The 26,331-nt window shown below is 46.7% G+C and overlaps 2 protein-coding genes across 9 annotated transcripts in view; both read left to right on the top strand.

Moving 5' to 3' along the window:
* ODF2 (outer dense fiber of sperm tails 2) overlaps positions 1-4,936 on the top strand; it is a 47,133-nt gene extending 42,197 nt beyond the window's left edge. For 7 of the 8 annotated variants that reach the window (XR_004031442.1, XM_003264203.3, XM_030817937.1 and 4 more), the window contains 3 exons: positions 2,063-2,225; positions 2,667-2,792; positions 4,028-4,936. Coding sequence is in view for 7 of the 8 variants with exons in the window: in XM_003264203.3 (XP_003264251.2) it covers positions 2,063-2,225; positions 2,667-2,792; positions 4,028-4,216 (478 nt within the window). In the remaining variant the exon portion in view is untranslated. The remainder of the gene's footprint in view (positions 1-2,062; positions 2,226-2,666; positions 2,793-4,027) is intronic. The other variant, XM_030817939.1, reaches the window with a different exon arrangement.
* A 3,788-nt stretch (positions 4,937-8,724) lies between these two features.
* Positions 8,725-26,331, top strand: part of GLE1 (GLE1 RNA export mediator) — a 39,317-nt gene continuing 21,710 nt past the window's right edge. Inside the window, exons 1-3 of the mRNA XM_030817944.1 lie at positions 8,725-8,937; positions 12,914-13,135; positions 19,530-19,640. Coding sequence (XP_030673804.1) covers positions 8,839-8,937; positions 12,914-13,135; positions 19,530-19,640 — 432 coding nt within the window. The 5' untranslated portion in view covers positions 8,725-8,838. The remainder of the gene's footprint in view (positions 8,938-12,913; positions 13,136-19,529; positions 19,641-26,331) is intronic.

Genomic DNA, 26,331 nt, shown 5'->3' on the forward strand with positions numbered 1-26,331 from the left:
TCAGCCTGGGGAGACACTCCGTGACAGCATGACCAGGATCAGCTCACCTGTAGGCACCACCTGTCCCAAAAGGCATGCCTGGTCCAGGGATGCCAGCAGGGCCCAGTTTGAATGGAGCAGCCAGTATACTGTGGTGGGGGCACTTCCCCACTCTTTTCTGCCCTTTCTTGCCAGTCACCCTTCCCAAGACCTTTCCGATCTGACCCTTCTTTGTTATTTACGGATTGTTGGAGGCAGTCAGAGGTGAAGGGTACAACTTTGGGAATCAGAAGCCCTGGCCTTGGGGCTCAGCTCTGCCACTTACCAGCGTTGTGATCTTGAGCAAACCATTTAATTCCTTTGAAGCTCAATTTCCTCCTTTTGAGGAAAGGGTCAAGGTAGAGTTTATCTGTCTAGCTATCTATCTATTATCTCACTCTGTCACCCAGGCTGGAGTGCAGTGGTGCAATCTCAGCTTGCTGCAACCTCTACCTCCTGGGCTCAAGCAATTCTCCTGCCACAACCTCCCAAGTAGCTGGGACTACAGGCGTACGCCACCACGCCTGGCTAATTTTTGTATTTTTTGTAGAGATGGGGTTTCGCCATGTTGCCCAGGCTGGTCCTAAACTCCGGGGTTCAAGTGATCCACCCACCTAGGCCTCCTAGAGTGCTGGGAATACAGGCGGGAGCCACCACACCTGGCTGATAATAATCTTTTCATGGTGGTGGTGTGAGTCTTCAATGATATAATCCTGGTAAAGGTCCTAGCATGTTACCTGGCATAGAGAAGCACTCAATATAGCTTAGCATATATTATTAGTTAGCTGGTATTATCCCAGTTTTAAATATGAGGAAACTGAGCTTGGGGAGGAGTTAAGTGACTTTCCCAGCATCATACTGTTGGTAACTGGCAAAGCATGACTTAGACCCGTGACTGTCTTCCTCGAGAGCTTCTATGAGCATCTGTAAGAGGTGGGCAAGAGGCCGGGCATGGTGTCTCACGCCTGTAATCCCAGCACTTTGGGAGTCCGAGGCAGGCGGATCACGAGGTCAGGAGATCGAGACCATCCTGGCTAACACGGTGAAATTCCGTCTCTACTAAAAAAAGAAAAAAAAAAAAAAATATATATATATATATATATATATAAAATTAGCCAGGCGCGGTGGCAGGCGCCTGTAGTCCCAGCTACTCGGGAGGCTGAGGCAGGAGAATGGCGTGAACCTGGGAGGCGGAGCTTGCAGTGAACTGAGATAGCACCACTGCACTCTGGCCTGGGTGAAAGAGTGAGACTCTCCATCTCAAAAAAAAAAAAAAAAAAAAGGTGGGCAAGAGTCCTCCAGCCCTGGTCCCAGCCTTAGTTTCAGAGGTGAAGGTTCCTGAGGTCCTAGGAGTCCCTAAGTGCCCCAGGTGGCCAGTGCACTTGGAAGGAGGCTACAACCAAGTGGGCTCCTTCCAGGCTCCACCTCTGCTCTGCCCTGCTGGCCTTGGAAATGGCAGCTAGATCCCGCAGGCCCTGCAGAGCTCCTTAAATTGGAAGGCGTCCTGGAAGTGCACTGAGGACAGTGTGTGTATATTGGGATGGCCATAGCTGCCCTATGGCTGGTCACACAAGATGTTGAGTGGTGTAGCTGAAGTCCCTTTGCTGTGGGAGGCAGCAGTGAACAACAGAAGTTGAGGGCTTAGGTTTTGGTTACAGACTTGCCAGCTGTGCTGACTTCAGGCCAATGAATTCCCCTCTCTGAGGCTCAGTTTCTTCATCTCTAAAGTGGGGATAATGATGGTACCATTTTCCTGAGCTGCAAGTTGCTGTGTTCCATGTGATGCTATCCACACTTAACAAAGCCCACGGTCAGTCTCTGCTTGCGTTCCCACCCTTCGCTCTGTTCTCTAACCAGTTGCTCCAGCTGCACAGTTCTTTGGCCGCCTTGCTGATCTGCAGATTTCTTTGGCTTATTCCTGTGGCTCCTTGGAGATTCTTGGCAGGATGAGATCCCCAGTCCAGGAGAGGCTGGCAGCCTCCTGGCGGGGTGGAACATGACAGGTTGGGGTATGCCCAGGATCTGATTGAGTGCTTTCACCTAGGAAACTGGAGGCGACCAGTGCCCAGAATATCGAGTTCCTACAGGTGATTGCCAAGAGGGAGGAGGCAATCCACCAGTCCCAGCTGCGGCTGGAGGAGAAAACACGGGAATGTGGGACCCTGGCAAGGCAGTTGGAGAGCACCATTGAAGATGCGAGGAGGCAGGTCAGTCCCAATTTCATGAGTGACTAGCTCTGTGACCTTGGGCAAATCACCTAACCTCTCAGCCTATTTCTCCATCTGAAAAATGGGCACACAGTAGTACCCGCTTCATGAATTAGTTGTAAGGATCACATTTTCATTGTAGAGGTCTCAGCACTTGATATCTGATGATTGCTCATTTACTCACTACCCTCTTGAGCCTCACATAGGCTTGCCACATCTTAGGTGGTGACTCCTGGAGCACTGGGACAGGGCAGGCAAAGCTGGGTGGTAGGCATAGTCCCTGTAGTTAGTTCCTGCCCCAACGTTCTAGAGAAGACAGTCCACAATGATGTGCAAGTGCTGTCTGCAAGACCAGATAGTGGGAGGGGCCCAGCCTTCTCTTTGCCAAGTGTTCCCCATGTCCGGTAAACCAGCCTCATGTCTGGGCCTTTGAATGTGCAGGTGGAACAAACCAAGGAGCACGCGCTCTCCAAGGAGCGAGCAGCCCAGAACAAAATCCTGGACCTTGAGACCCAGCTGAGCAGAACCAAAACTGAACTGAGCCAGCTGCGGCGGAGCCGTGACGATGTGAGTCAGGCTGGTGGGCCGGGCTAGGAGAGTGGGCAGCAGACCTAGCTTCTGTGGGGCCTGTGGGCCAGGGTGTTTTGTTGTTACTGTTTTTGTGAATATGACATGGTTTTATTTTTCTCCAATCACTTTCCTATCCCTTAAGGATGTCCTGGGTAGATATTTATTTATTTATTTAGAGACGGAGTCTCCCTATGTCACCCAGGCTGGAGTACAGTGGTACGATCTCAGCTCACTACAACCTCTGCCTCCTGGGTTCATATGATCCCCACCCCACCCTCAGCCTCCCAAGTAGCTGGGAATACAAGCATGTGCCACCATCCCTGGCTACTTTTTTGTGTGTATTTTTAGTAGAGATGGGGTTTTGCCATGTTGGCCAGGTTGGTCTTCAACTCGTGATCTCAAATGATCTGCCCACCTTGGCCTCCCAAAGTGCTGGGATTACAGGCGTGAGCCACTGCACCCAGACTCTTTTGTTTTGTTTTGTTTTGTTTTAGACAGAGTTTCACTCTGTCACCCAGGCTAGAGTGCAGTGGTGCTGTCATAGCTCACTGCAGCTTCAAACTCCTAGGGTCAAGCAGTCCTCCCACCCCAGCCTCCTGAGTAGCTAGGACTACAGGTGCACACCATTACACCTAGCTAATTTTTGTATTTTTTGTAGAGATAGAGTCTCACTATGTTGCCCATGCTGGTCTTGAACTCCTAGGCTCAAGTGATCATTCCGTCCTGGCCTCCCGAAGTGTTGGGATTATAGGCATGAGCCACTGTGCCTGGCCTTAGAATATTTTCAGAAAGAAACCCCATACCCGGCCGGGCGCGGTGGCTCACGCTTGTAATCCCAGCACTTTGGGAGGCCGAGGCGGGCAGATCACGAGGTCAGGAGATCGAGACCACGGTGAAACCCCGTCTCTACTAAAAATACAAAAAATTAGCCGGGCGTGGTGGCGGGCGCCTGTAGTCCCAGCTACTCGGAGAGGCTGAGGCAGGAGAATGGCGTGAACCCGGGAGATGGAGCTTGCAGTGAGCCGAGATCGCGCCACTGCACTCCAGCCTGGGCGACAGAGCGAGACTCCGTCTCAAAAAAAAAAAAAAAAAAAAAGAAACCCCATACCCATTAGAAGTCACTCCGCACTCACCTCCCCAAACCCTCTGGCAACTCCTAAGAAAGTCCTTATGTCTCTATGGATTTCTATTTTGGACACTGCACAGCGGGCCCATGCTGTTTCTCCTCGTAGGCAGACCGCCGCTACCAGAGCCGGCTGCAAGACCTGAAAGATCGCCTGGAGCAGTCCGAGAGCACCAACCGCAGCATGCAGAACTACGTCCAGTTCCTCAAATCATCATATGCCAATGTGTTTGGGGATGGTCCCTATACCACCTTCCTGACCAGCTCTCCCATCCGCTCCCGATCTCCTCCTGCCTGAGGCCACCTATCAGGGCCTGGAGCCCTGATGGAAGCCGTAGGAACTCCAGAGTTGCCAAGCCATAGCTGGGAAGCCTGGTGGTTTTCCTCTCCCAGTGATAAAATGGGTTCAGGGTCTTGTCCTTAGCTACTAGCTCTAGAAAAGTCCTGAAAGCAGCAGGTGAAGCAGGAAGCACTTGTTTTTCTCCTCCCTCATACAGTCACCTGTTGAAAGTTTTAAAATTTCCTCGACAGGCCTTAAATTTACTACAACATTAGGATACCACATTTTAACTTACCATGACTTTGCTCCTTCCTTTCCCGAGAAAATATTTCCACTGGACTTTTTCCACCAGTCCTCTTACAGCTCTCATTGTTTTAGGAATCTCTCTCTCAGGTTTTTTCTGACCTAAACCAGCAGGAGGTCGTCCTGGGCTGTAAGCACCATCACTTGCTTTTTTTTTTTTTTTTTTTTTTTTTTTTTCTGATTTCACGAGTGTGATGTTTTCCCAAGGCTCCATTCCCAAGCTCGGTGCAAACCTCTCACTCCCAAGTTTCTTTGAGGCTACTTGCCCCCAAGCACTTCACAATAGACCCTCGAGGGCTTGCGTCCATTTGGCCTTTTACAAGTGTAATGCCAATTTCATTGATTTTTGTTTCTTTTTGCCTGGTTTGTATCTCCGAAATGCATTTATTCTTGAAATATTTGTGTGATTTTACAAAAAGCTTTTGTGTTCAGTTATTTAAGGCTCCATTTGATGATTTCCTTTACCCAACCACTCCTCATCCCTCCTCTAAAAAATGATTAGGTAAAATGCTGCAGGAGAGCCAGTAGACATTTTTAAAGTACTTGGTGCCTGAAACATCAGGCTTCTCATTTCATTTTACCTCAGGTTGATGCTTTCACATTGTAATCAGTGAACTGTCAGGAGGGAACAAACTGTAAGAAGGATTGCTTGGTGTTTTAGGGTAGATCACTTTAGCTGTTAGGAAGAGAATGGGATAGTGTACAGTATATATTTTTAAAATGTGAATTGGTTTCTGAATAAGAATCTGGGCCATTTTTTTTGTTCACCATTTTTGTTCGTACTATGCTAACCTCTGCCCTTCTGATTCTAGCTAGTATTGGCCTGGGTGGTCCAGTCTTCTCACCTCTCAGTCACTCTAACTCAACTCTAGAGAATTTCTTCTCTGTTCTTTTTTCTTCTGGAGACAGGGTCTCTGTCACCCATGCTGAGTGCAATGGCGGGAACATGGCTCACTGCAGCCTTGACTTCCCTAGCTCAAGCAATCCTCCCACCTCAGGATCCACAGTAGCTGACAGCACAAGTGTATGCCACCATGCCCAACTAATTTTATTATTTTTTGTAGAGACGGATCTCACCACATTACCCAGGTCGGTCTTGAATTCCTGGGCTCAAGTGAACCTCTCATTTTGGCCCCCCAGAGTGCTGGGATTACAGGTGTGAGCCACCGCACTCAGCCTTCTCTGTGTTCTTGAATCCACCTAGGCATCTGGATTTCAAAGACCAGAAATCTCTTTTCTCCACCAAATTTTGAGGATATTTATAGTTTCCAGCTTTCAGTTTTTCCAACGAAGGTAATTCCAGCTACCATTGCCAAAAAAACTAAGCCCATTTTCATACTCTTAACGTAAATGGACGTGAACTTATAATAGGTGAAAGGCCTTCCCGAGAAAGGACAATTGACAAACTTCCACCAACATGTATATATATCTGTATAACTCATTATTATTTTTGCCAAACTAGAGAAGACCTCAGTGCAGGGCATTGCTATGTAACTCTGGTGTGAGCAACACCTCTCTTGGAGTCCCTTGCTGGGACTCTGGGGACTCTTCCAACAATTTTTCTTTTTAAAATATTTTTATTACAAGAAGTCCAGGGAGTTTTTAAAAACTCAGAAAATGAAAAATGTTCACATTGCTTATACTCCAGAGAGAATTCTTCCTACCTCAAACTGAGATCTCACGAGGTGGTGGACAATGGAAGGGTCAGAAAGTCTGGGGTCCCAGTTAGAGCCGTCTCTGGAGAATTGTGACTCATTCTATTTTTATTGAGATATAATTCACATAAAACTCACTCTTTTTATTTTTTTGAAACAGGGTCTCCCTCTGTCATCCAAGCTGGTGTGCAGTGGCACAAAGATGGCTCACTACAGCCTCAACCTCCTGGGTTTAAGGGATCCTCCTGCCTCAGCCTTCTGAGTAGCTGGGACCACAGGTGCATGCCACCATGCCTGGCTAATTTTTGGATTTTTTTTTTTTTGGTACAGGCAGGTCTCATCATGTTGTCCAGGTTGGCCTCAAACTCCTGGGCTCAAGCAATCTTCCTACCTTGGCCTCCCAAACTGCTGGGATTACAAGCATGAGCCACCATACCTGGCCTAGAATTCACCCTTTTAAAGTGTATATATAGGCCAGGCATGGTCACTCACACCTGTAATCCCAGCACTTTGGGAGGCCGAGGCGGGTGGATCACCCGAGGTCAGGCGTTTGAGACCAGCCTGGCCAACATGGTGAAACCCTGTCTCTACTAAAAATACAAAAATTAGCCGGGAGTGGTGGTGGACGCCTGTAGTCCCAGCAGCTACTTGGTAGGCTGAGGCAGGGGAATCACTTGAACCCAGGAGGTGGAGGTTGCAGTGATCCAAGATCACGCCACTGCACTCCTGCCTGGGCAACACGGTGAGATTCTGTCTCGAAAAGATAAAGTGTATATATAATTTGTAGTATATTCACCAAGTTGTGCAACCATCACCATTATCTAATTCTAGACCTAGTTTTTTCTTTTTTTGAAATGGAGTCTCGCTCTGTCACCGAGGCTGCAGTGCAGTGGCACCATCTCGGCTCACTGCAGCCTCTGCCTCCAGAGTTCAAGGGATCCTCCTGCATCAGCCTGTGGGACTATAGGTGCATGGCACTGTGCCTGGCTAATTTTTGTATTTTTTGTAGAGACAGGGTTTTGCCATGTTGCCCAGGCTTGTCTGAAACTCATGACCTCAGGTGATCCGCCCACCTTGGCCTTCCAAAGTGCTGGGATTACAAGCATGAGCCACGGCGCCCAGCCAACCAATGTCATCACTCCCCAAAAAATGCCATACCCATTAGTAGTCACTCCCCATTCCCCTCCCCCAGCCCCTGGCAACTAGTCATAAAGTTTCTCTGGCTCCATAGATTTGTCTCTTCTGGACATTTCACATAAGTGGAATTGTCCAACATGTGGCCATTCCTGACTGGCTTCTGTCAGCATAATGCTTTCAAGATTGATGTTGCAGCATATCATCAGCACTTTATTTTTATGGCCAAATAACATTCCATTATATAGACATGGTGTTTCCTCCTGCCAAACAGGGCTGGTTGGGATTCCAAAGAAGCACTATGGCCGGGCGCAGTGGCTCATGCCTGTAATCCCAGCGCTTTGGGAGGTCGAGGTGGGTGGATCAGCTGAGGTCAGGAGTTCGAGACCAGCCTGACCAACATGGTGAAACCCCGCCTCTGCTAAAAATACAAAATAGCTGGGCGTGGTGGCAGGCGCCTGTAGTCTCAGCTACACGGGGGGCTGAGGCAGGAGAATCGCTTGAACCCGGGAGGCGGAGGTTGCAGTGAGCCGAGATCGAGCCACTGTACTCCAGCCTGGGTGACAGAGCAAGACTGTCTCAAAAAAGCAGCACTAAACCCAAAACATTTATTAGGGAAACTTACAGAGTGGGCTGCAGCAATTCTCGCGACAGACAGAGAGAAGCGGTGTTTAACCTAGGTACATCCCCAGCGAGGGGTCAGGGTATGGAGTTTATATGAGGGTTTATGGAATTTGGCTAAGGCAGGGGTCAGTTTCAGCGTTTTGGGCAATAACCTAGATGTCCTTAGTGCCTGGGGATATGCAAGGCCCGTGTTTGGTTGCAAGTCTGCAGGAAAAAACTTGCAGCTGGCTGGGTCACAGGGCGGTCAAGGCACTCTGATACTTGGTCAGTGCACAGAAAGCGGGGGAACTCGGCAACCGCACACATAGTACTATATTTTATTTATCCATTCACCAATGGATGGACATTTGGGGTTGCTTTCACTTTTTGGCTATTATGAATAACACTGCTGTGAACACTCATGGACAAGTTTTTATATATACATAGGTTTCATTTCTTTGGCGCATTTTATATATATATATATATATATATATATATATATATATATATATATATATATATATATATATATATATTTACCTAGGATAATTGCTAGGTCAAATGGTAATTGTTTAACCTTTTGAGGAATTGCCAGACTGTCTTCCACAGCAGGTGCTTCATTTTACAGTCCCATGAGCAGTGTATGAGGGTTCCAGTTTCTGCACAGTCTCAAGGCACAGACCAATTTTCTGCAGCCCCGGTGACTGGGACCTGCTGGTTACCTCTGCGGAACGTGCCCCGACAGCCAAGCCCTGCGCGCAGGCGCATTGGCGGGAGGGCGGGAGCGCGGGAGCGTCGCCGGAGGTGGGGCGTGCAGGCGTTAGGGGCGGGGCTGTACTGCCCTTGCGCCCCGGAAGCGGAAGCCTGTGGGGCCTTCCCGGCGGCTGATTCGAGGGCTTGTTTGGTCAGAAGCGGGGCCTCAGGGAAGCTGCCCCTTAGCCAGCCATGCCGTCTGAGGGTCGCTGCTGGGAGACCTTGCAGGCTCTACGCAGTTCCGACAAAGGTCGCCTTTGCTACTACCGCGACTCGCTGCTGCGGAGCGAGGTGAGCGGTGGCCACGGAGGACGTAGGCCCTTCCGGCCGCTCGCGACCGAACCCTTCTCCTCCCTAGCCCTTGGCACATTCTGCTGCCCGGAACCCGTGCAGTCTAACAACTTGCATTTATTTCTTGACTTCTGTGTGTACATCCCCCTGTCCTGGGATTTCTGTTCTCTCCAGCCTATTTTAGCGTTTCGGGGAGCTCCCCTGACTTCACAGGTGCCCCGCGTTCTGAAGGCTTCATTGCTACCCTCCGCCAATTGGGCGCCTTCGTTCTGCTGTTGTCAAAGCAATCTTGGCCCTAGGCTGAGTTAACTTACTGTATGTCTCATGTGCTGGGAGCTCTAGATTTTGCGACGAACGATTAACAAGACCTAATCCGTTGCTACTAGTGAAATGACCAAATGTTTAGATTGATTTGGCAGACCTGGAAAGTGAATGGGGGCGTGGTCACCGTACCTAGTATTTGCAAAGCTCTGCGCTAGAAGTGGAGAGATGTGGAGAGTTAAGGCCGAGCTCCCATTCCCGAGTCGCTGCTAGTTAGCTACAGATAAGACGTTGTCCTGCATCCTCAGACTTCTTGGGAAACAATCCTAAAGTATTTCCCTGTCTTTTATGTTGTTGAGAGTTTTGAAAAATACAGACCTTACATTCTGTAGGCTGACTGCCAGCATATGTGCTTTCAAACCACCAGACCAAGGTTAAGCATTCTTGGCAGGATTACCACAGAAATGATACCATGGCTTTCTCAGTAAGTCACATGAGGAGGCACACAGATGTCAACCCATCCCAACACTGGTGATGCTAATCTTGATCACCTGGTTACGTTGTTATCTGCCTGGTCTCTCCGTTTAAAATTCGTCATTTTTCCCTTAGTAATTGTTGGTAAGTAATAATACCAGTATCCTTTTTTCTGGGCAAACCTTCATCCTCCATGGCTTTAGCATTCATTGATGTTTTCCACATGAATCGATCACCTCTATGACTTTGCCAGATCCTGTTTCTTTATATCCACTATTCTTTCTGCATTTGTTAGTTGGCATTCTACTGTAAGGAGGTGCTTTCTTTTCTCTGGTGTTTGGTTATATTGGTATGGACTCATGGATTTCTATTTTATTGAGTGAGTTGTAATCCATTACTTTTATTATGTTTTATTTTAAATGTCCCAGATTTTGTAAGCTTGTATCAAAATATCACATGCAAGGCTGGGTGTGGTGGCTCAGGCCCGTAATCCCAGCACTTTGGGAGGCCGAGGGGGACAGATCACTTGAGGTCAAGAGTTCGAGACCAGCCTGGCCAACATGGTGAAACCCCATCTCTACTAAAAATACAAAATTAGCCGAGCATGGTGGTGCATGCCTGTAATCCCAGCTACTCAGGAGACTGAGGCATGAGAATTGCTTGAACCCTGGAAGCAGAGGTTGCAGTGAGCCGAGATTGCGCTGCTGCACTCAAGCCTGGGCGACAGAGTGAGACTGTGTCTCAAAAAGAAAAAAAATGTGGCCTTGTAAATATGTACAACGATTATGTATTCATAAGAATTAAAAAGAAAAATGTCCCAGATCTGACTACTGGGCGCCTCATTAAGTTAGTTCCTGTGTTCCTTTGACATATTTCCATATTTCATTGACATTTCTTTACTTTTTGGCACAAAAAGGTGTCCCAGGTGCAAGTTTCCCTGTCTTAATCCTGGAATCAGCTCTTTCTCCAAAGAGGCTGACTCTTTCGAAGTGGAGGATGGTGCTGTATTGACAAACCAAGATCTGGGAGTTTGGTGTGTTGAGATTCTTGATTGGGTACCATTGCTTCTAGGCCTTCTCAGTAGACAGAGCTAGGAAATAATACATATCTAAATATGTACACACATCACCACACACATTTATGTACTGTCTATAACTATTTGTGTGTACATATATATTATAAAACCATGACTTCATACTGATAAATGCCACTTCCAACCTAGCACTTCACTTTTCTTTCTAATCTTACCCCATCCATGTTTGTAAATATGTTACTTAGCAGTGAGAAGTTTGGCTCCTGTTATTCTCAGTATGTTTACTTATTTGCTCAATCAGTTTACTTTAGCTCATTGTAGCAATCTCCCAACTACTCTGGTTTTTTCATTTATTTATTATATCATAGGTAATCAGTATTTATTTTCTCATGCAAAGATGTTCCAGACTCATCTTATATTTTTCTACCTCCAATTCTGGAACTTACCTTTTCTGCAGAGACTCCTGGTTTCCTTTGATTTAGAATTATATTTACAAACGAAGATCTGGTACTAGATATGTTCATTATTACTACTAAGGGTGTATACATACATATCTATTTCTATTTTTAAAAAATTATTAGGCTGGTTGTAGTGACTCATGCCCATAATCCCAACACTTTGGGAGGCTGAGGCAGGACGATTGCGTGAGGCCAGTTCAAGCTGGGGGCCAGGCTTGGTGTCTCACACCTGCAATCCCAGCACTTTGGTAAGCCAAGGTGGGCAGATCACTTGAGCCCAGAAGTTCAAGACCAGCCTGGGCAACGTGGAGAAACCTCACCTCTACAAAAAATACAAAAAAATTAACCAGGTGTGGTGGTGCGTGCCTATAGTCCCTGCTGCTTGAGAGGCTGAGGTGGGAGTATTACCTGAGCATGAAAAGTTGAGGCTGCAGTGAGCCGTGATCGCGCCACTGCACTCCAGCCTGGGGAACAGAATGAGACCCTGTCTCTCAAAAAAAAAAAAAAAAAAAAAAAAAAAATAGCCAGGCGTGGTGGCTCACGCCTGTAATCCCAACACTTTGGGAGGCCGAGGTGGGTGGATCACCTGAGGTCAGGAGTTTGAGACCAGCCTGGCCAACATGGTGAAACCTTGTCTCTAGTAATAATACAAAAATTAGCCGGGTGTGGTGGCAGGCGCCTGTAATCCCAGCTGCTCAGGAGGCTGAAGCAGGAGAATTGCTTGAACCCAGGAGGTGGAGGTTGCAGTGAGCTGAGATCGTGCCACTGCACTCCAGCCTGGGTGACAGAGCAAGACTCCATCTCAAAAAAAAAAAAAAAAAAGGCTGGGCACACAGTGGCTCACGCCTGTAATCCCAGCACTTTGGGAGGCCGAGGCAGGTGGATCGCCTGAGGTCAGGAGTTCGAGACCAGCCTGACTAACACGGAGAAACCCCGTATCTACTAAAAGTACAAAATTAGCCAGGCATGGTGGTGCATGCCTGTAATCCCAGCTACTCAGAAGGCTGAGGCAGGAGAATCGCTTGAACCCGGGAGGTGGAGGTTGCGGTGAGCCAAGATCGTGCCATTGCACTCCAGCCTGGGCAGCATATCAAGACTCCATCTCTATAAAAAATGAAAAAATAATTAGCTGAATATAGTGGCGCATGCCTGTACTCCCAGCTGCTGGGGAAACTGGTTGAGGTGGGAGGATAGCTTGAGCCCAGGGGGTCAGGCTACAGTGAGCCATGATTAAGTCACTGCACTCCAGCCTGGGTAATAGAGTGAGACTCTGTCTCAAAAATAATTAATTTTAAAAATGAAAAAATATATACATCTAGGTTTGTGTAAGTATGCTTTACGATACTCGCACAACGACAAGATCACCTAACACTGTGTTTCTCAGAACTTACCCCCATTGTTAAGTGACTGACATTCTAGTGATTGTGTATACAGTAGCTTACTTCAGAATTCCTCTTGAGTTCTATTCAGTGCTTTAGATTGCTTTCACATATGCTTTAATGGCAATCTTTGTGCATTGTCCCTTTTTCTGTAGTTAGGGTTATTTAGTCTGATTTTCATTAGAAGGATAGTAGTCAAGGTCATTATCAAGAAACCACTGTACTTTGTTTTCATCTGATTGTTAATACATTACTTTGGGCCTTTGATGTTTATTTATTTAGACCTTCTTAGATGTTCAGTAAGGCATGTAGTGGATTATACTGAGATCAGTTGACATGTAAGTTGAGCTTAACCCTATTCTTCTCTCTAGGATGTTTTAGAAGAATGTATGTCTCTTCCCAAGCTATCTTCTTATTCTGGATGGGTGGTAGAGCACGTCCTACCCCATATGCAGGAGAACCAACCTCTCTCTGAGACTTCGCCATCCTCTACATCAGCTTCAGCCCTAGACCAACCCTCATTTGTTCCCAAATCTCCTGACACAAGCTCTGCCTTTTCCCCAGCCTCCCCTGCAACACCAAATGGAACCAAGGTAAGGTTGTGATCAGCTTAAGACAAAGGACATGGTGGCTGCAAAGTCAAAATGTTTAATATTGTCATATGACAGTGACCATACCCTAGGGAAAATAATGGTTGCTCATTGTTGTAGCTGTTTGTAGAGATGATGTTGACAGCACCATTCAGTGTTCTCTTTAGATAGATCCAGAGGGAGAAAAATCCCCTCTATTCTTAGTACCCAGAATAGTATAACTAATTTCATGAGCAATTGGATTTTTTTTTTTTCTGATGAACGCTTCATCTGTTTAACTGATAAGGCCTCCCTTTTTGTGTTATCGGCTGGAAGAAGGCTTAGAGTGAAATGTATACTTGCTCTTAAGGTTTACATGCCTTCTCTTATTGGTTCTGTAGGAGATTTTACCCTATTCCTGGCTCTGTTTTGTCCCTGCCTTTGTTTTTTTTGTTATTTCTCCCACTTAAAAATGCTAAACTGGGGCCATTTCCTCTCAGAAGACCCCTATCTCTCACTAGAGAGAGAGCTGTTTTCCTCTCTCTTTCTCTTGCCTATTAAACCTCCACTCCTAAACTCAAAAAAAAAAAAAAAGCTAAATTGGACCCAACACAGTGGCTCATGTCCATAATTCCAGTGCTTTGAAAGGCCAAGACAAGAGGATTGCTTGAGCCCAGGAGTTCAAGACCAGCCTGGGCAACATAATGAGAAATTGTCTGTCCAAAACACTTAAAAATTGCTAGGCATGGTGGCTTGAGCTTGTAGTCCTAGCTACTTGGGACGCTGAGATGGGAGGATCGCTTGAGCCCAGGAGTTTGAGACTATAGTGAGCTGTGATCAAGCCATTGCACTCCAGCCTAGGCAACAGAGTGAGTCCCTATCTCAAAAAAAAAGTTTAATTTTGGAGGTTTTTTAAAATTACTTTTTATATACTTCTAGAGGTGGTTTGTGTATATACAAATATACGCGAACATGTCTTCTTCTTCACCCGCCCCTTTTATTTGAGCTGAGGTCTGTCTCTGTCAACCAGGATGGAGTGCAGTACATGAACATGGCTCACTGCAGCCTCCACCTCCCAGGCTCAGTCCACCCTCTTGTCTCAGCCTCCCGAATAGCTAGGACTGCAGGTGGACACTACCATACTTGGCTATTTTCTTTTTCCTTTTTTTCTTTTTTGAGACAGAGTCTTGCTTTGTCCCCCAGGCTGGAGTGCAGTGACGCGATCTCAACTCACTGCAACCTCTGCCTCCTGGCTTCAAGCGATTCTCCTGCCTCAGCCTCCTGAGTGGCTGGGATTACAGGCACCCACTATCACGCCCGGCTAATGTTTGTATTTTTAATGGAGATGGTGTTTCACCATATTGGCCTGGCTGTTGTCAAACTCCTGACCTTATGATCCGCCCACCTCAGCCTCCCAAAGTGTTGGGATTACAAGTGTGAGCCACCACACCCAGGCTTTTTTTTTTTTTTTAAGATGGAGTCTAGCTCTGTCACCCAGGCTGGAGTACAGTGGCATGGTCTCGGCTTACTGCAACCTTTGCCTCCTGGGTTCAAGTGGTTCTTCTGCCTCAGCCTCCCAAGTAGCTGGGATTACAGGTGTGTGCCACCATGCCTAGCTAATTTTTGTATTTTTAGTAGAGACAAGATTTTGCCATGTTGTCCAGTCTGGTCTCAAACTACTGACCTCAGGTGATCCACCCACTTCGGCCTCCCAAAGTGCTGGGATTACAGTCGTGAGCCACTGTGCTTGGCCAGTTTTTTTTTTTTTTTTTTTTTTTACATAGAAAGTGTATTTTTTTCTATCTAGTAGTTCGTCTTTTAAAATATTCATCTTTAAAAAATATTCTTTGTGGCCAGGTGTGGTGGCTCACACCTGTAATTCCAGCACTTTGGGAGGCTGAGGCAGGTGGATCACTTGAGGTCAGTAGTTCGAGAGCAGCTTGACCACGGTGAAACCCTGTCTCTACTAAAAATACAAAATTAGCTGGGCGTCGTGGCGCACGCCTGTAATCCCATCTACTTGGGAGGCTAAGGCACTAGAATTGCTTGAACCTGGGAGACGGAGGTTGCAGTGAGCTGAGATCATGCCATTACACTCTAGGCTGGGTAACAGAGCAAGACTCAGTCTCAAAATATATATATATTTTGAGACTGAGTAAATAATAACAAAATAAATAAACATAAATAACATAAATATATATATATTTATGTTTATTTATTTTGTTGTTGTTGTTGCCAGAAAAGGTTTAGGTACTTTAAAATATATATTTTTAGCAACTGAACATCTTAAGGAAAAAAATGAACCTCCACCTAAATGTCATACCATATATAAAAATTAACTCCGCCGGGCGCGGTGGCTCACGCCTGTAATCCCAGCACTTTGGGAGGCGGAGGCGGGTGGATCACAAGGTCAGGAGATCGAGACCATCCTGGCTAACACGGTCAAACCCTGTCTCTACTAAAAATACAAAAAAAAAAAAAAAATTAGCCAGGCGAGTTGGCGGGCGCCTGTAGTCCCAGCTACTCAGGAGGCTGAGGCAGGAGAATGGCATGAACCCGGGAGGCAGAGCTTGCAGTGAGCTGAGATTGCGCCACTGCACACCAGCCTGGGTGACAGAGCAAGACTCCATCTCAAAGAAAAAGAAAAAAAAAAAAACTTAAAGTGATCACGGACTTAAATGTAAAAAAAAACTGTAAGCCTTTTAGAACTAAAACATAACCAGAATCTAGGGCTGGGTGAAGATTTATTTATTTATTTGTTTATTTTTTATTTATTTATTTTTGAGACGAAATCTCGTTCTTGCCCCCCAGGCTGGAGTGCAATGGTGCAATCTCGGCTCATTACAACCTCCGCCTCCCGGGTTCAAGTGATTCTCCTGCCTCAGCCTCCCGAGTAGCTGGGATTATAGGCACCTGCCACCACGCCTGGCTAATTTTTGTATTTTTAGTAGAGACGGGGTTTCACCAAGTTGGCCAGGCTAGTGTCGAACTCCTGTTCTCAGGTGATCTGCCCGCCTTGGCCTCCCAAAGTGCTGGGATTACAGGTGTGAGCCACCGGGCCCGGCCTGGGTGAAGTATTTAACATTCCTGAATTAGCAGAACTGTAGAGAAGGAGAATAGCTTAAAGATGAGGGATGGGGGAGGAAGTGGTGTGGCTATAAAGATAGGTGTGACACGGGGGGTTGGTGGTGATAGAACAGCTTTGTATCTTGAGTGTGGTGGTGTTTACATGAATCTACATGTGATAAAATTACATAGAACTATACATAAGCACAAATGAATGCCTTTAAAACTGGTGAAATCTGAATAAGCTCTGTGGATTGTACCAATATCAATTTACTGGTTTTGTTATTTTATTGTATTTATGAAAGACATTACTATTGGGGGAAACTGGGTGAAAAGTACATGCGACCTTCCTGTATGTAGTTTTGCAACTTTCTGTGAACATTAATTATTTAAAAATTAAAATTTTTAAAAAGTATTTTTAGGAGCAGCTTCTTGGCAGCAGATTCTGATCTAATCCTGCTAATATTGTGGTGTGCCCTCAGGTGGGCCTCTTTCCTCAGTGGACTTCAGTGTCTTTATCTGTAAATCTCATTCTGGACCAAATTGCTGAGGCCTTTTTTTTTTTTTTTATATGGAGTTTCGCTTTTGTCGCCCAGGCTGGAGTGCAATGGCACGATCTCAACTCATTGCAACCCCAGGTTCAAGTGATTCTCCTGCCTCAGCCTCTTGAATAGCTGGGATTACAGGCATGCGCCACCATGCCTAGCTAATTTTGTATTTTTAGTAGAGATGGGGTTTCACCATGTTGGCCAGGCTAGTCTCAAACTCCTGACCTCAGGTGATCCACCCGCCTTGGCCTCCCAACATGCTGGGATTACAGGCATGAGCCACCGTGCCCAGCCTGAGGTCATTTTCACGTATAAAATTCCATAATTTTTGGAGCCACTGCGCCTGGGCTAATAAATTCTTAAATAGTTTTATGTAATGGATTGCCACATTATTTAGGAATTTTTGGTATTTACGTAAGAATAACCCAGTTTGGCTTAAGGGACTGAGGGAAGTATTAATTAGTTCATATAACTAGGAAGTCTAGGAGTGCATTTGGAATCACTTAGATCTAGGAACGTCTACATTCTGCATCTTTCTGCTTGACATTATTTATTATTATTTTTCAAACATCTCCCCCACATAGGATTGATTATTTTTGACTCAATCTAGTGACCCAAACATGGAGCTTTGCGTCTCCATTTCTCAATTATTGGTTTCATTGTTGAGATAGACTAGGTGGTAAGATGGCTACTGGTAGCCCTGGACTCAACATCTTCTTAGGTTAGCATTCCCAGATAGCTTTGTCAGAAAAGTTCAAAGATATCCATGTCAGGTGTGTTAATGAAAATAAAAAAGCTGGGTGTGGAATCCCAGCACTTTGGGAGGCCAAGGCAGGTGGAACACTTGAGCTCAGGCATTCGAGACCAGCCTGCGCAACATGGGGAAACTCCATATTTACAAAAAAATTACCTGAACATGATGGCTCATGCCTATGGTCCCAGCTACTCAGAAGACTGAGGTGGGAGGATCCTTGAGCCTGGAAGGTCACGGCTGCAGTGAGCCTAGATAGCACCACTGTATGTCAGCACGGGTGATAGAGTAAGACCCTGTCTCAAAAAAAAAAAAAAAAAAAAAGGCGGGGCGCGGTGGCTCATGCCTGTAATCTCAGCACTTTGGAAGGCCAAGGCGGGTGGATCACAAGGTCAAGAGATCAAGACCATCCTGGCTAACATAGTGAAACACCATCTCTACTAAAAATATAAAAAAATTATCCAGGCGTGGTGGGGGGTTCCTGTAGTCCCAGCTACTCGCGAGGCTGAGGCAGTAGAATGGCGTGAACCCAGGAGGCAGAGCTTGCAATGAGCCGAGATTGCACCACTGCACTCCAGCCTGGACAACAGAGCGAGACTGTGTCTCAAAAAAAAGAAAAAAAATAGGCCAGGAACAGTGGCTCATGCCTGTAATTGTAGTACTTTGGGAGGCTGAGGTAGGAGGCTTGCCTGAGACTAGGAGTTTGAGACCAGCCTGGGCAACATGACAAAACCCTGTCTCTACAAAAAATACAAAAATTAGCCAGGTATGATGGCGTGCGCCAGTGGTCCCAGCTACTTGTGAGACTGAGGCAGGAGGATCAATTGAAGCTGGAAGGTCCAGGCTGTAATGATCCATGATCACGCCACTATACTCCAGCCTGGGAAACAGAGCGAGACCTTGTTTCAAAAAAAAAAAAAAAATTAGAAAAGTTCAAAGATGAACTCTGGCCTAACTCAGGTCACATTTTTCATTCCTCAATTCCATACTGGGTGTAGGAGGATAGAAGACTTTTTTTTTTTTTTTTTTGAGACGGAGTCTCTGTCTGTAGCCCAGGCTAGAGTGCAGTGGCACGATCTCTGCTCACTGCAAGCTCTACCGCCTGGGTTCATGCCATTCTCCTGCCTCAGCCTCTCAAGTAGCTGGGACTACAGGCGCCCACCACCACGCCCAGGCATGTACCACCATGCCCTGCTAACTTGTGTATATTTGGTAGAGACAGGGTATGTCTTGTGTATGTTTAGTAGAGACAGGGTTTCACCATGTTGGTCAGGATAGTCTCAAACTCCTGACCTCGTGATCCATTCACCACGGCCTCCCAAAGTGCTGGGAAAAAAGGCACCTGGCCTTTTTTTTTTTTTTTTTTTTTTTTTGAGATGGAGTCTTGCTGTGTCACCCAGGCTGGAGTACAGTGGCACCATCAAGGCTCACTGCAACCTCTGCCTCCTGGGTTCAAGGGATTCTCCTGCCTCAGCCTCCTTAGTAGCTGGGATTATAGGTGCGTGCCACCACGCCTGGCTAATTTTTGTATTTTTAGTAGGGACGGGGTTTCACCACGTTGGTCAGGATGGTCTCGAACTCCTGATTTTGTGATCTGCCCACCTCTGCCTCCCAAAGTACTGGGATTACAGGCGTGAGCCACCGCACCTGGCCTGAGGATAGGGTACTTTGATAGCCAGTTTTCTCCTGAAGCCAGGAGGGTGGAAGCTTAGGGATGTGGGTTGGGGATACTCCATCCAAACCATCCCAGGACAAATGGACACTGATCTGAAGAAAGGGGAAACATTTGCTAGGCAGAGTAAAACAAGCCAAAAAAACATAGAAAAACCAAAAAAATCACCCAAAGTAACAAACATCAATTTATTAAAGAAAACAATTAGAACAAAGTCAGTGTCATTCATGAAAAGCACACTGGTTCTGACCTAAATTTTTTTTTTTTGGTCTTGTTATTGGTGGTTGTTCATAAGTTGGGACGTGGTCTTTGTCTAGAAGAGATAACACCAACTTTACCACATTAAAAACTTAATTATTTTTCCATTTTCTACTCATATAGGGCAAAGATGAGTCCCAGCACACAGAATCTATGGTACTTCAGTCCTCACGGGGGATCAAAGTGGAAGGCTGCATCCGAATGTACGAACTGGTACACAGAATGAAAGGAACAGTAAGTGAACCCATGAAGGAAGGCAGCCTTGATCCTGCGAGCCACATTTCACTGCAGTTCCCCAGGGCGTAGGAATGGGCACTGTATGCTACTCATCCTTCCCACCTACTGTTTAATTTGGGGGGTAGTGTAATAGAGGTTAGGAGTGAGTGCTCTGAAGTCAAGTCTGGTTTCAGATCCTGGCTGTTATATTTTACATGTGACTTTGGGAAAATTACTTAGCCTTTTCTGGCTCCATTTACTTCTCCAAAATTTGGAAATGGTCCGGGATTGTTAGATAAGCTTATACTGAGAAGATGGGACCTTAGCCTCTTTTTTTTTTTTTTTTTTGTTTGAGATGGAGTTTTTGCCCTTGTTGTCCAGGCTGGACTGGACTACAATGGTGCAATCTTGGCTCACTGCAACTTCCACCTCCCAGGTTCAAGCGATTCTCCTGCCTCAACCTCCCAAGTAACTAGGATTACAGGCTCGTGCCACCACACCCGGCTACTTTATTTTGTATTTACTAGAGACGGGGTTTCACTATGTTGGTCAGGCTGGTCTCGAACTCCTGACCTCAGGTGATCCACCTGCCTCAGCCTCCCAAAGTGCTGAGATTACAGGCATAAGTCACCATACCCAGTCAGGACCTTAGCCTCTTGAAAAAATAGCAGCACTATTTTAATTAATTTATTTGATTGTATTTTGTTTTTGTTTTTGTTTTTGAGATGCAGTCTTGCTCTGTCGCCCAGGCTGTAGTACAGTGGCGCCATCTCGGCTCACTGCAGGCTCCGCCTCCCAGGTTCATGCTGTTCTCCTGCCTCAGCCTCCCGAGTAGCTGGGACTATAGGCGCCCATCACCACACCCAGCTAATTTTTTGTTTTTGTTTGTTTGTTTGTTTTTTGTTTTTTGAGACGGGGTCTCGCTCTTTCGCCCAGCCCGGAGTGCAGTGGTGCAATCTCGGCTCACTGCAAGCTCCGCCTCCCGGGTTCATGCCATTCTCCTGCCTCAACCCCCCGAGTAGCTGGGACTACAGGCGCCCGCCACTGCACCTGGCTAATTTTTTGTATTTTTAGTAGAGACGGGGTTTCACCGTGTTAACCAGGATGGTCTCGATCTCCTGACCTCGTGATCCGCCCACCTCGGCCTCCCAAAGTGCTGGGATTACAGGCATGAGCCACCGCGCCCGACCAATTTTTTGTATTTTTAGTAGAGACAGGGTTTCGCTGTGTTAGCCAGGATGGTCTTGATCTTCTGACCCCGTGATCTGCCTGCCTCGGCCTCCCAAAGTGCTGGGATTACAGGTGTGAGCCACCGAGTCCAGCCTGTTTTTTTTTTTTGAGACGGAGTCTCGCTCTGTCACCCAGGCTGGAGTGCAGTGGTGCTATCTTGGCTCACTGCAAGCTCCGCCTCCCGGGTTCATGCCATCCTCCTGCCTCAGCCTCCCGAGTAGCTAGGACTACAGGCGCCCACCACCATGCCTGGCTAATTTTTTGTATTTGTAGTAGAGATGGGGTTTCACCGTGTTAGCCAGGATGATTTCGATCTCCTGACCTCGTGATCTGCCCGCCTCGGCCTCCCAAAGTGCTGGGATTACAGGCGTGAGCCACCGCACCTGGCTTGTTTTTGTTTTTTTGAGACAGAGTCTTGCTGTTGTCAGCCCTGGCTGGAGTGCAATGGTGCAATCTCAGCTCACGGCAACTTCCGCCTCCTGGGTTCCAGCAATTCTCCTGCCTGAGCCTCCCAAGTAGCTGAGATTACAGGTGCCTGCCACCACGCCCGGCTAATTTTTGTGTTTTTTAGTAGAGATGGGGTTTCTCCATGTTGTCCAGGCTGGTCTCGAACTCTTGACCTCAGGTAATCCACCCATCTCGGCCTCCCAAAGTGCTGGGATTACAGGCATAAGCCACTGTGCCCAGCCTGTATTATTTTTTTAATTAGGAAAGCAATGCATGATTTTGTAAAAATGTTTCAGAGTATAGGAATTTAGAAAATGAAAGTCTTGGCCAGGCACAGAGGCTCATGCTCATAATCCCAGCACTTTGGGAGGGTGAGGCAGGTGGATCACCTGAGATCAGGAGTTCGAGACTGGCCTGGCCAACATGGCGAAACCCCACCTCTACTAAAAATACAAAAATTAGCCGGGCATGGTGGCGCATGCCTATAATCCCAGCTACTCGGGAGGCTGAGGCAGGAGAATCACTTGAACCCGGGTGGCAGAGGTAGCAGTGAGCCAAGATTGTGCCACTGCACTGCAGCCTGGGCAACAGAGCAATACTTTATCTCAAAAAAAAAAGAAAAGAAAAAGTCTTCTAGCATCTTGCCTCATTGGTCATTGAGTCAATAAATATTTGCTGAGCACCTATGTGCTAGATGCCGTTCTAGGTCTAGATAAAACAGTAAACATTGTAGACATAGAGCTTATATTGTGGTGGGGAGAGACAGAAGTAAAAGAGAAATAAGTAAAATATAGGCTGGGCGCGGTGGCTCACGCTTGTAATCCCAGCACTTTGGGAGGCCGAGGCGGGTGGATCACGAGGTCAGGAGATCGAGACTACGGTGAAACCTCGTCTCTACTAAAAATACAAAAAAATTAGCCGGGCGTGGTGGCGGGCGCCTGTAATCCCAGCTACTTGGAGAGGCTGAGGCAGGAGAATGGTGTGAACCCGGGAGGTGGAGCTTGCAGTGAGCCGAGATTGTGCCACTGCACTTCAGCCTGGGCGACAGAGCGAGACTCCACCTCAGAAAAAAAAAAAAAATGAAATAAGTAAAATATTTGGAACATTGTTGTAATCTGGGTGAAAGATGGTGGTTGCTTAGAGTAGGGTGGTAGCAATGGAGATGGTGAGAAACGACTAATTCTGCATATCAGAGTTGTTTTAATTCAAAGATTTATTTCCTGCATCTTTGGAAATTTTTCCCCTTGATTAGTTCACCTCTCCATTGCCTAAATTAATCCTCTATATGTCCTATTCTTTCTTTCATTTTCCTTTTGTCTTACTGTTTTGTTTTCTAGAAGATTTCTATATTTTATTCTCCACCTGTTAATTGAAAAAATACATATGTATTTATTATGTCTAATTTTCATGAGTTTTTTTGTATTCTCCACTTGTTCCTTTTTCAGAGCATCTTATTCTCATTTCTTACCATATTCAGAGCTTTTTTCAGATTCACTTGTGTTCCTTGAAATGCATGTTCTTCTGGATTCATTTTTTTTTTTTTTTTTTTTTTTGAGACAGAGTCTCCCTGTGTCACCAGGCTGGAGTGCAGTGGCGCGATCGCGGCTCACTGCAAGCTCCGCCTCCCGGGTTCACGCCATTCTCCTGCCTCAGCCTCTCCGAGTAGCTGGGACTACAGGCGCCCGCCACCACGCCTGGCTAATTTTTTGTATTTTTAGTAGAGACGGGGTTTCACCGTGGTCTCGATCTCCTGACCTCGTGATCCGCCCGCCTCGGCCTCCCAAAGTGCTGGGATTACAAGCGTGAGCTACTGCGCCCAGCCTCATTATTTTTTATTTGTTCTTTTTTTTTTTTTTTTTTTTTTTTTTTTTTTTTTTTTTTTGAGACGGAGTCTTGCTCTGTCGCCCAGGCTGGAGTGCAGTGGCGCGATCTCGGCTCACTGCAAGCTCCGCCTCCCGGGTTCACGCCATTCTCCTGCTTCAGCCTCTCCGAGTAGCTGGGACTACAGGTGCCCGCCACCACGCCCGGCTAATTTTTTGTATTTTTAGTAGAGACGGGGTTTCACCGTGGTCTCGATCTCCTGACCTTGCGATCCGCCCGACTCGGCCTCCCAAAGTGCTGGGATTACAAGCGTGAGCCACCGCGCCCGACCCTGGCTAATTTTTTTGTATTTTTAGTAGAGTCAGGGTTTCACCGTGGTCTCAATCTCCTGACCTCGTGATCCGCCTGCCTCTGCCTCCCAAAGTGCTGGGATTACAAGTGTGAGCCACCACGCCCGACCCCTATTTGTTCATCTTGATCCCTTTTAGGATGTAGAGATTCCTCAGTTATCTAAAGATCCTTTTTTTTTTTTTTTTTTTTTTTTTGAGACGGAGTCTCGCTGTCGCCCAGGCTGGAGTGCAGTGGCGCAATCTCGGCTCACTGCAGGCTCCGCCCCCTGGGGTTCACTCCGTTCTCCTGCCTCAGCCTCCCAAGTAGCTGGGACTACAGGTGCCCGCCACCTCGCCCGGCTAATTTTTTGTATTTTTAGTAGAGACGGGGTTTCACCGTGTTAGCAAGGATGGTCTCAATCTCCTCACCTCGTGATCCGCCTGCCTCGGCCTCCCAAAGTGCTGGGATTACAGGCGTGAGCCACCGCGCCCAGCCTATCTAAAGATCCTTATTGCTAGTAATCAGATCAGAGATTCAAGGGGAATAATCAGAAACAAGGTTATTAAGCTTTAGGACTTCCTAAGTGCCAGCATATTGTTTTGGAATACTAGCTCCCATACTAACTGATTAGCTATTTCTGGACAGTTTATTCATTTTCTTTTAAAGACGAACACCCTATGTTTTTGGCTAGCAGTATTCACTACCTTATGGCTTAAAACAACAACTGGCATTCATTACTGTCTTTCGTGTTTCTGGGGGATGTCTGGGCTCAGGTGGTTTTCATTTGGGATTTATTGTGGTTTCAGTGGCTAAAGCTGGAGTCATTTCGAAGACTTCCTCATTTACCGGTCTGGTAGTTGAGGTTAGCTGTTGGCTGGAACTCCTACCCTCTCCATCAGGCCTGGGCTCCCTCATAGCATGGTGGTTAGGTTCCAAGGGCAAGCATCCTAAGAGAAACTGGCAAAGCTGCATAGCCTTTTTAACCAAGTCTCAGAAGTCATTTAACCTAATTTTTTTTTTTTTTTTTTTTTTTTTAAGATGGTGTCTAACTCTGTCTCCAGGCTAGAGTGCAGTGGTGCAATCTCGGCTCACTACAACCTCCGCCTCCCAGGTTCAAGCGATTCTCCTGCCTCAACCTCCCAAGTAGCTGGGACTACAGACATGCGCCACCACGCCCAGCTAATTTTTGTATTTTTGGTAGAGATGAGGTTTCACTATGTTGGCCAGGATGGTCTCCGTCTCTTGACCTCGTGATCCTCCTGCCTCAGCCTCCCGAGTAGCTGGGATTACAGGCACGTGCCACCACGCCCAGCTAATTTTTGTATTTTTAGTAGAGATGAGGTTTCACCATGTGGATGAGGATGGTCTGGATCTCTTGACCTCATGATCCTCCCACCTTGGCCTCCCAAAATGCTGGGATTACAGGCGTGAGCCACCGTGCCTGGCCTATTTTTTTTTTTTCCATATTCTATTAGTCACGGTAGTCATAAAGCTCTGCTCAGGTTGAAGTAGAAGGGATGGGAGGACTGTCAGACAATTTGCAGATCTGTTTTAAAATCATTACAGCACAGGCTGGGCCTGTTGGCTCACACCTGCAATCCTAGCACTTTGGGAGGCTGAGGCAGGCAGATCACTTGAGGTCAGGAGTTTGACACCAGCCTGGCCAACACAGTAAAACCCTCTCTCTACTAAAAATACAAAAATTAGCCAGGCATAGTGGTGCACGCCTGTAATACCAGCTACTCAGGAGGCTGAGGCTGGACAAATTGCTCAAACCTGGGAGGTGGAGGTTGCAGTGAGCTGAAATCGCACCACTGTACTCCAGCCTGGGTGAAAGAGTTGAGACTCTGTCTCTAAAAAATGAAAAATAAAAATAAAATAGCCGGGCATGGTGGCTTGCACTGGTAATCCCAGCACTTTGGGAGGCCGAGGTGGATGGATCACGAGGTCGGGAGTTTGAGACCAGCCTGGCCAACATAGTGAAACCCTGTCTCTACTAAAAACATAAAAATTAGCCAGGCATGATGGCAGGCACCTGTAGTCCCAGCTACTCAGGAGGCTGAGGGAGGAGAAGCGCTTGAACCCAGGAGGCGGAGGTTGCAATGAGCCGAGATTGTGCCACTACACTCCAGCCTGGGTGACCGAGTGAGACTCCAAAAAAAAAAAAAAAAAAAGCTGGGCACCCGTGGCTTACGCCTGTAATCCCAGCACTTTGAGGGGCCGAGGTGGGAAGATCACAAGGTCAAGAGATCGAGACCATCCTGGCCAACATGGTGAAACTCCGTCTCTACTAAAAATACAAAAATTATCTGGGCGTGGTGGCGTGTGCCTGTAGTCCCAGCTACTTGGGAGGCTGAGGCAGGAGAATTGCTTGAACCTGGGAGGTGGAGGTTGCAGTGAGCGGAGATCATGCCAGTGCACTCCAGGCTGGGCGACAGTCTGAGACTCTGTCTCAAAAAATATATATATATATGTACGTATATATATATATATATATATATATATGTGTATATATATGTGTATATATATGTACGTACATATATATATGTACGTGTGTGTGTGTATATATATATATATATATATATATAATCATTATAGCACAAATGCTTGGCTCTTGGCTGTTTTGATCTAATGACTAGGGGAAGAGAGCAAGAGTTGACTGTTTTGTCTACAAACATTCAGCCAGTAGCTCCGTTTTCAGCTCCATAAGGCCCACCTATATGAGTCGTGGCATTTCCCAGTCTTGAGACTCTGCAGTTCGGCTGGTAGATTGGCTTTCTGCTCCTGTGAGGCATCGTCTGCGTGTGTGTGTGTGTGTGTGTGTGTGTGTGTGTGTATGTGTATATATCCTTGGGTTTTCTCAGCTCTGCTCTATCATTTA

Source organism: Nomascus leucogenys, chromosome 8 (genome assembly GCF_006542625.1).
Source record: "Nomascus leucogenys isolate Asia chromosome 8, Asia_NLE_v1, whole genome shotgun sequence".
In the NCBI taxonomy this organism is placed as follows: Eukaryota; Metazoa; Chordata; class Mammalia; order Primates; family Hylobatidae; genus Nomascus; species Nomascus leucogenys.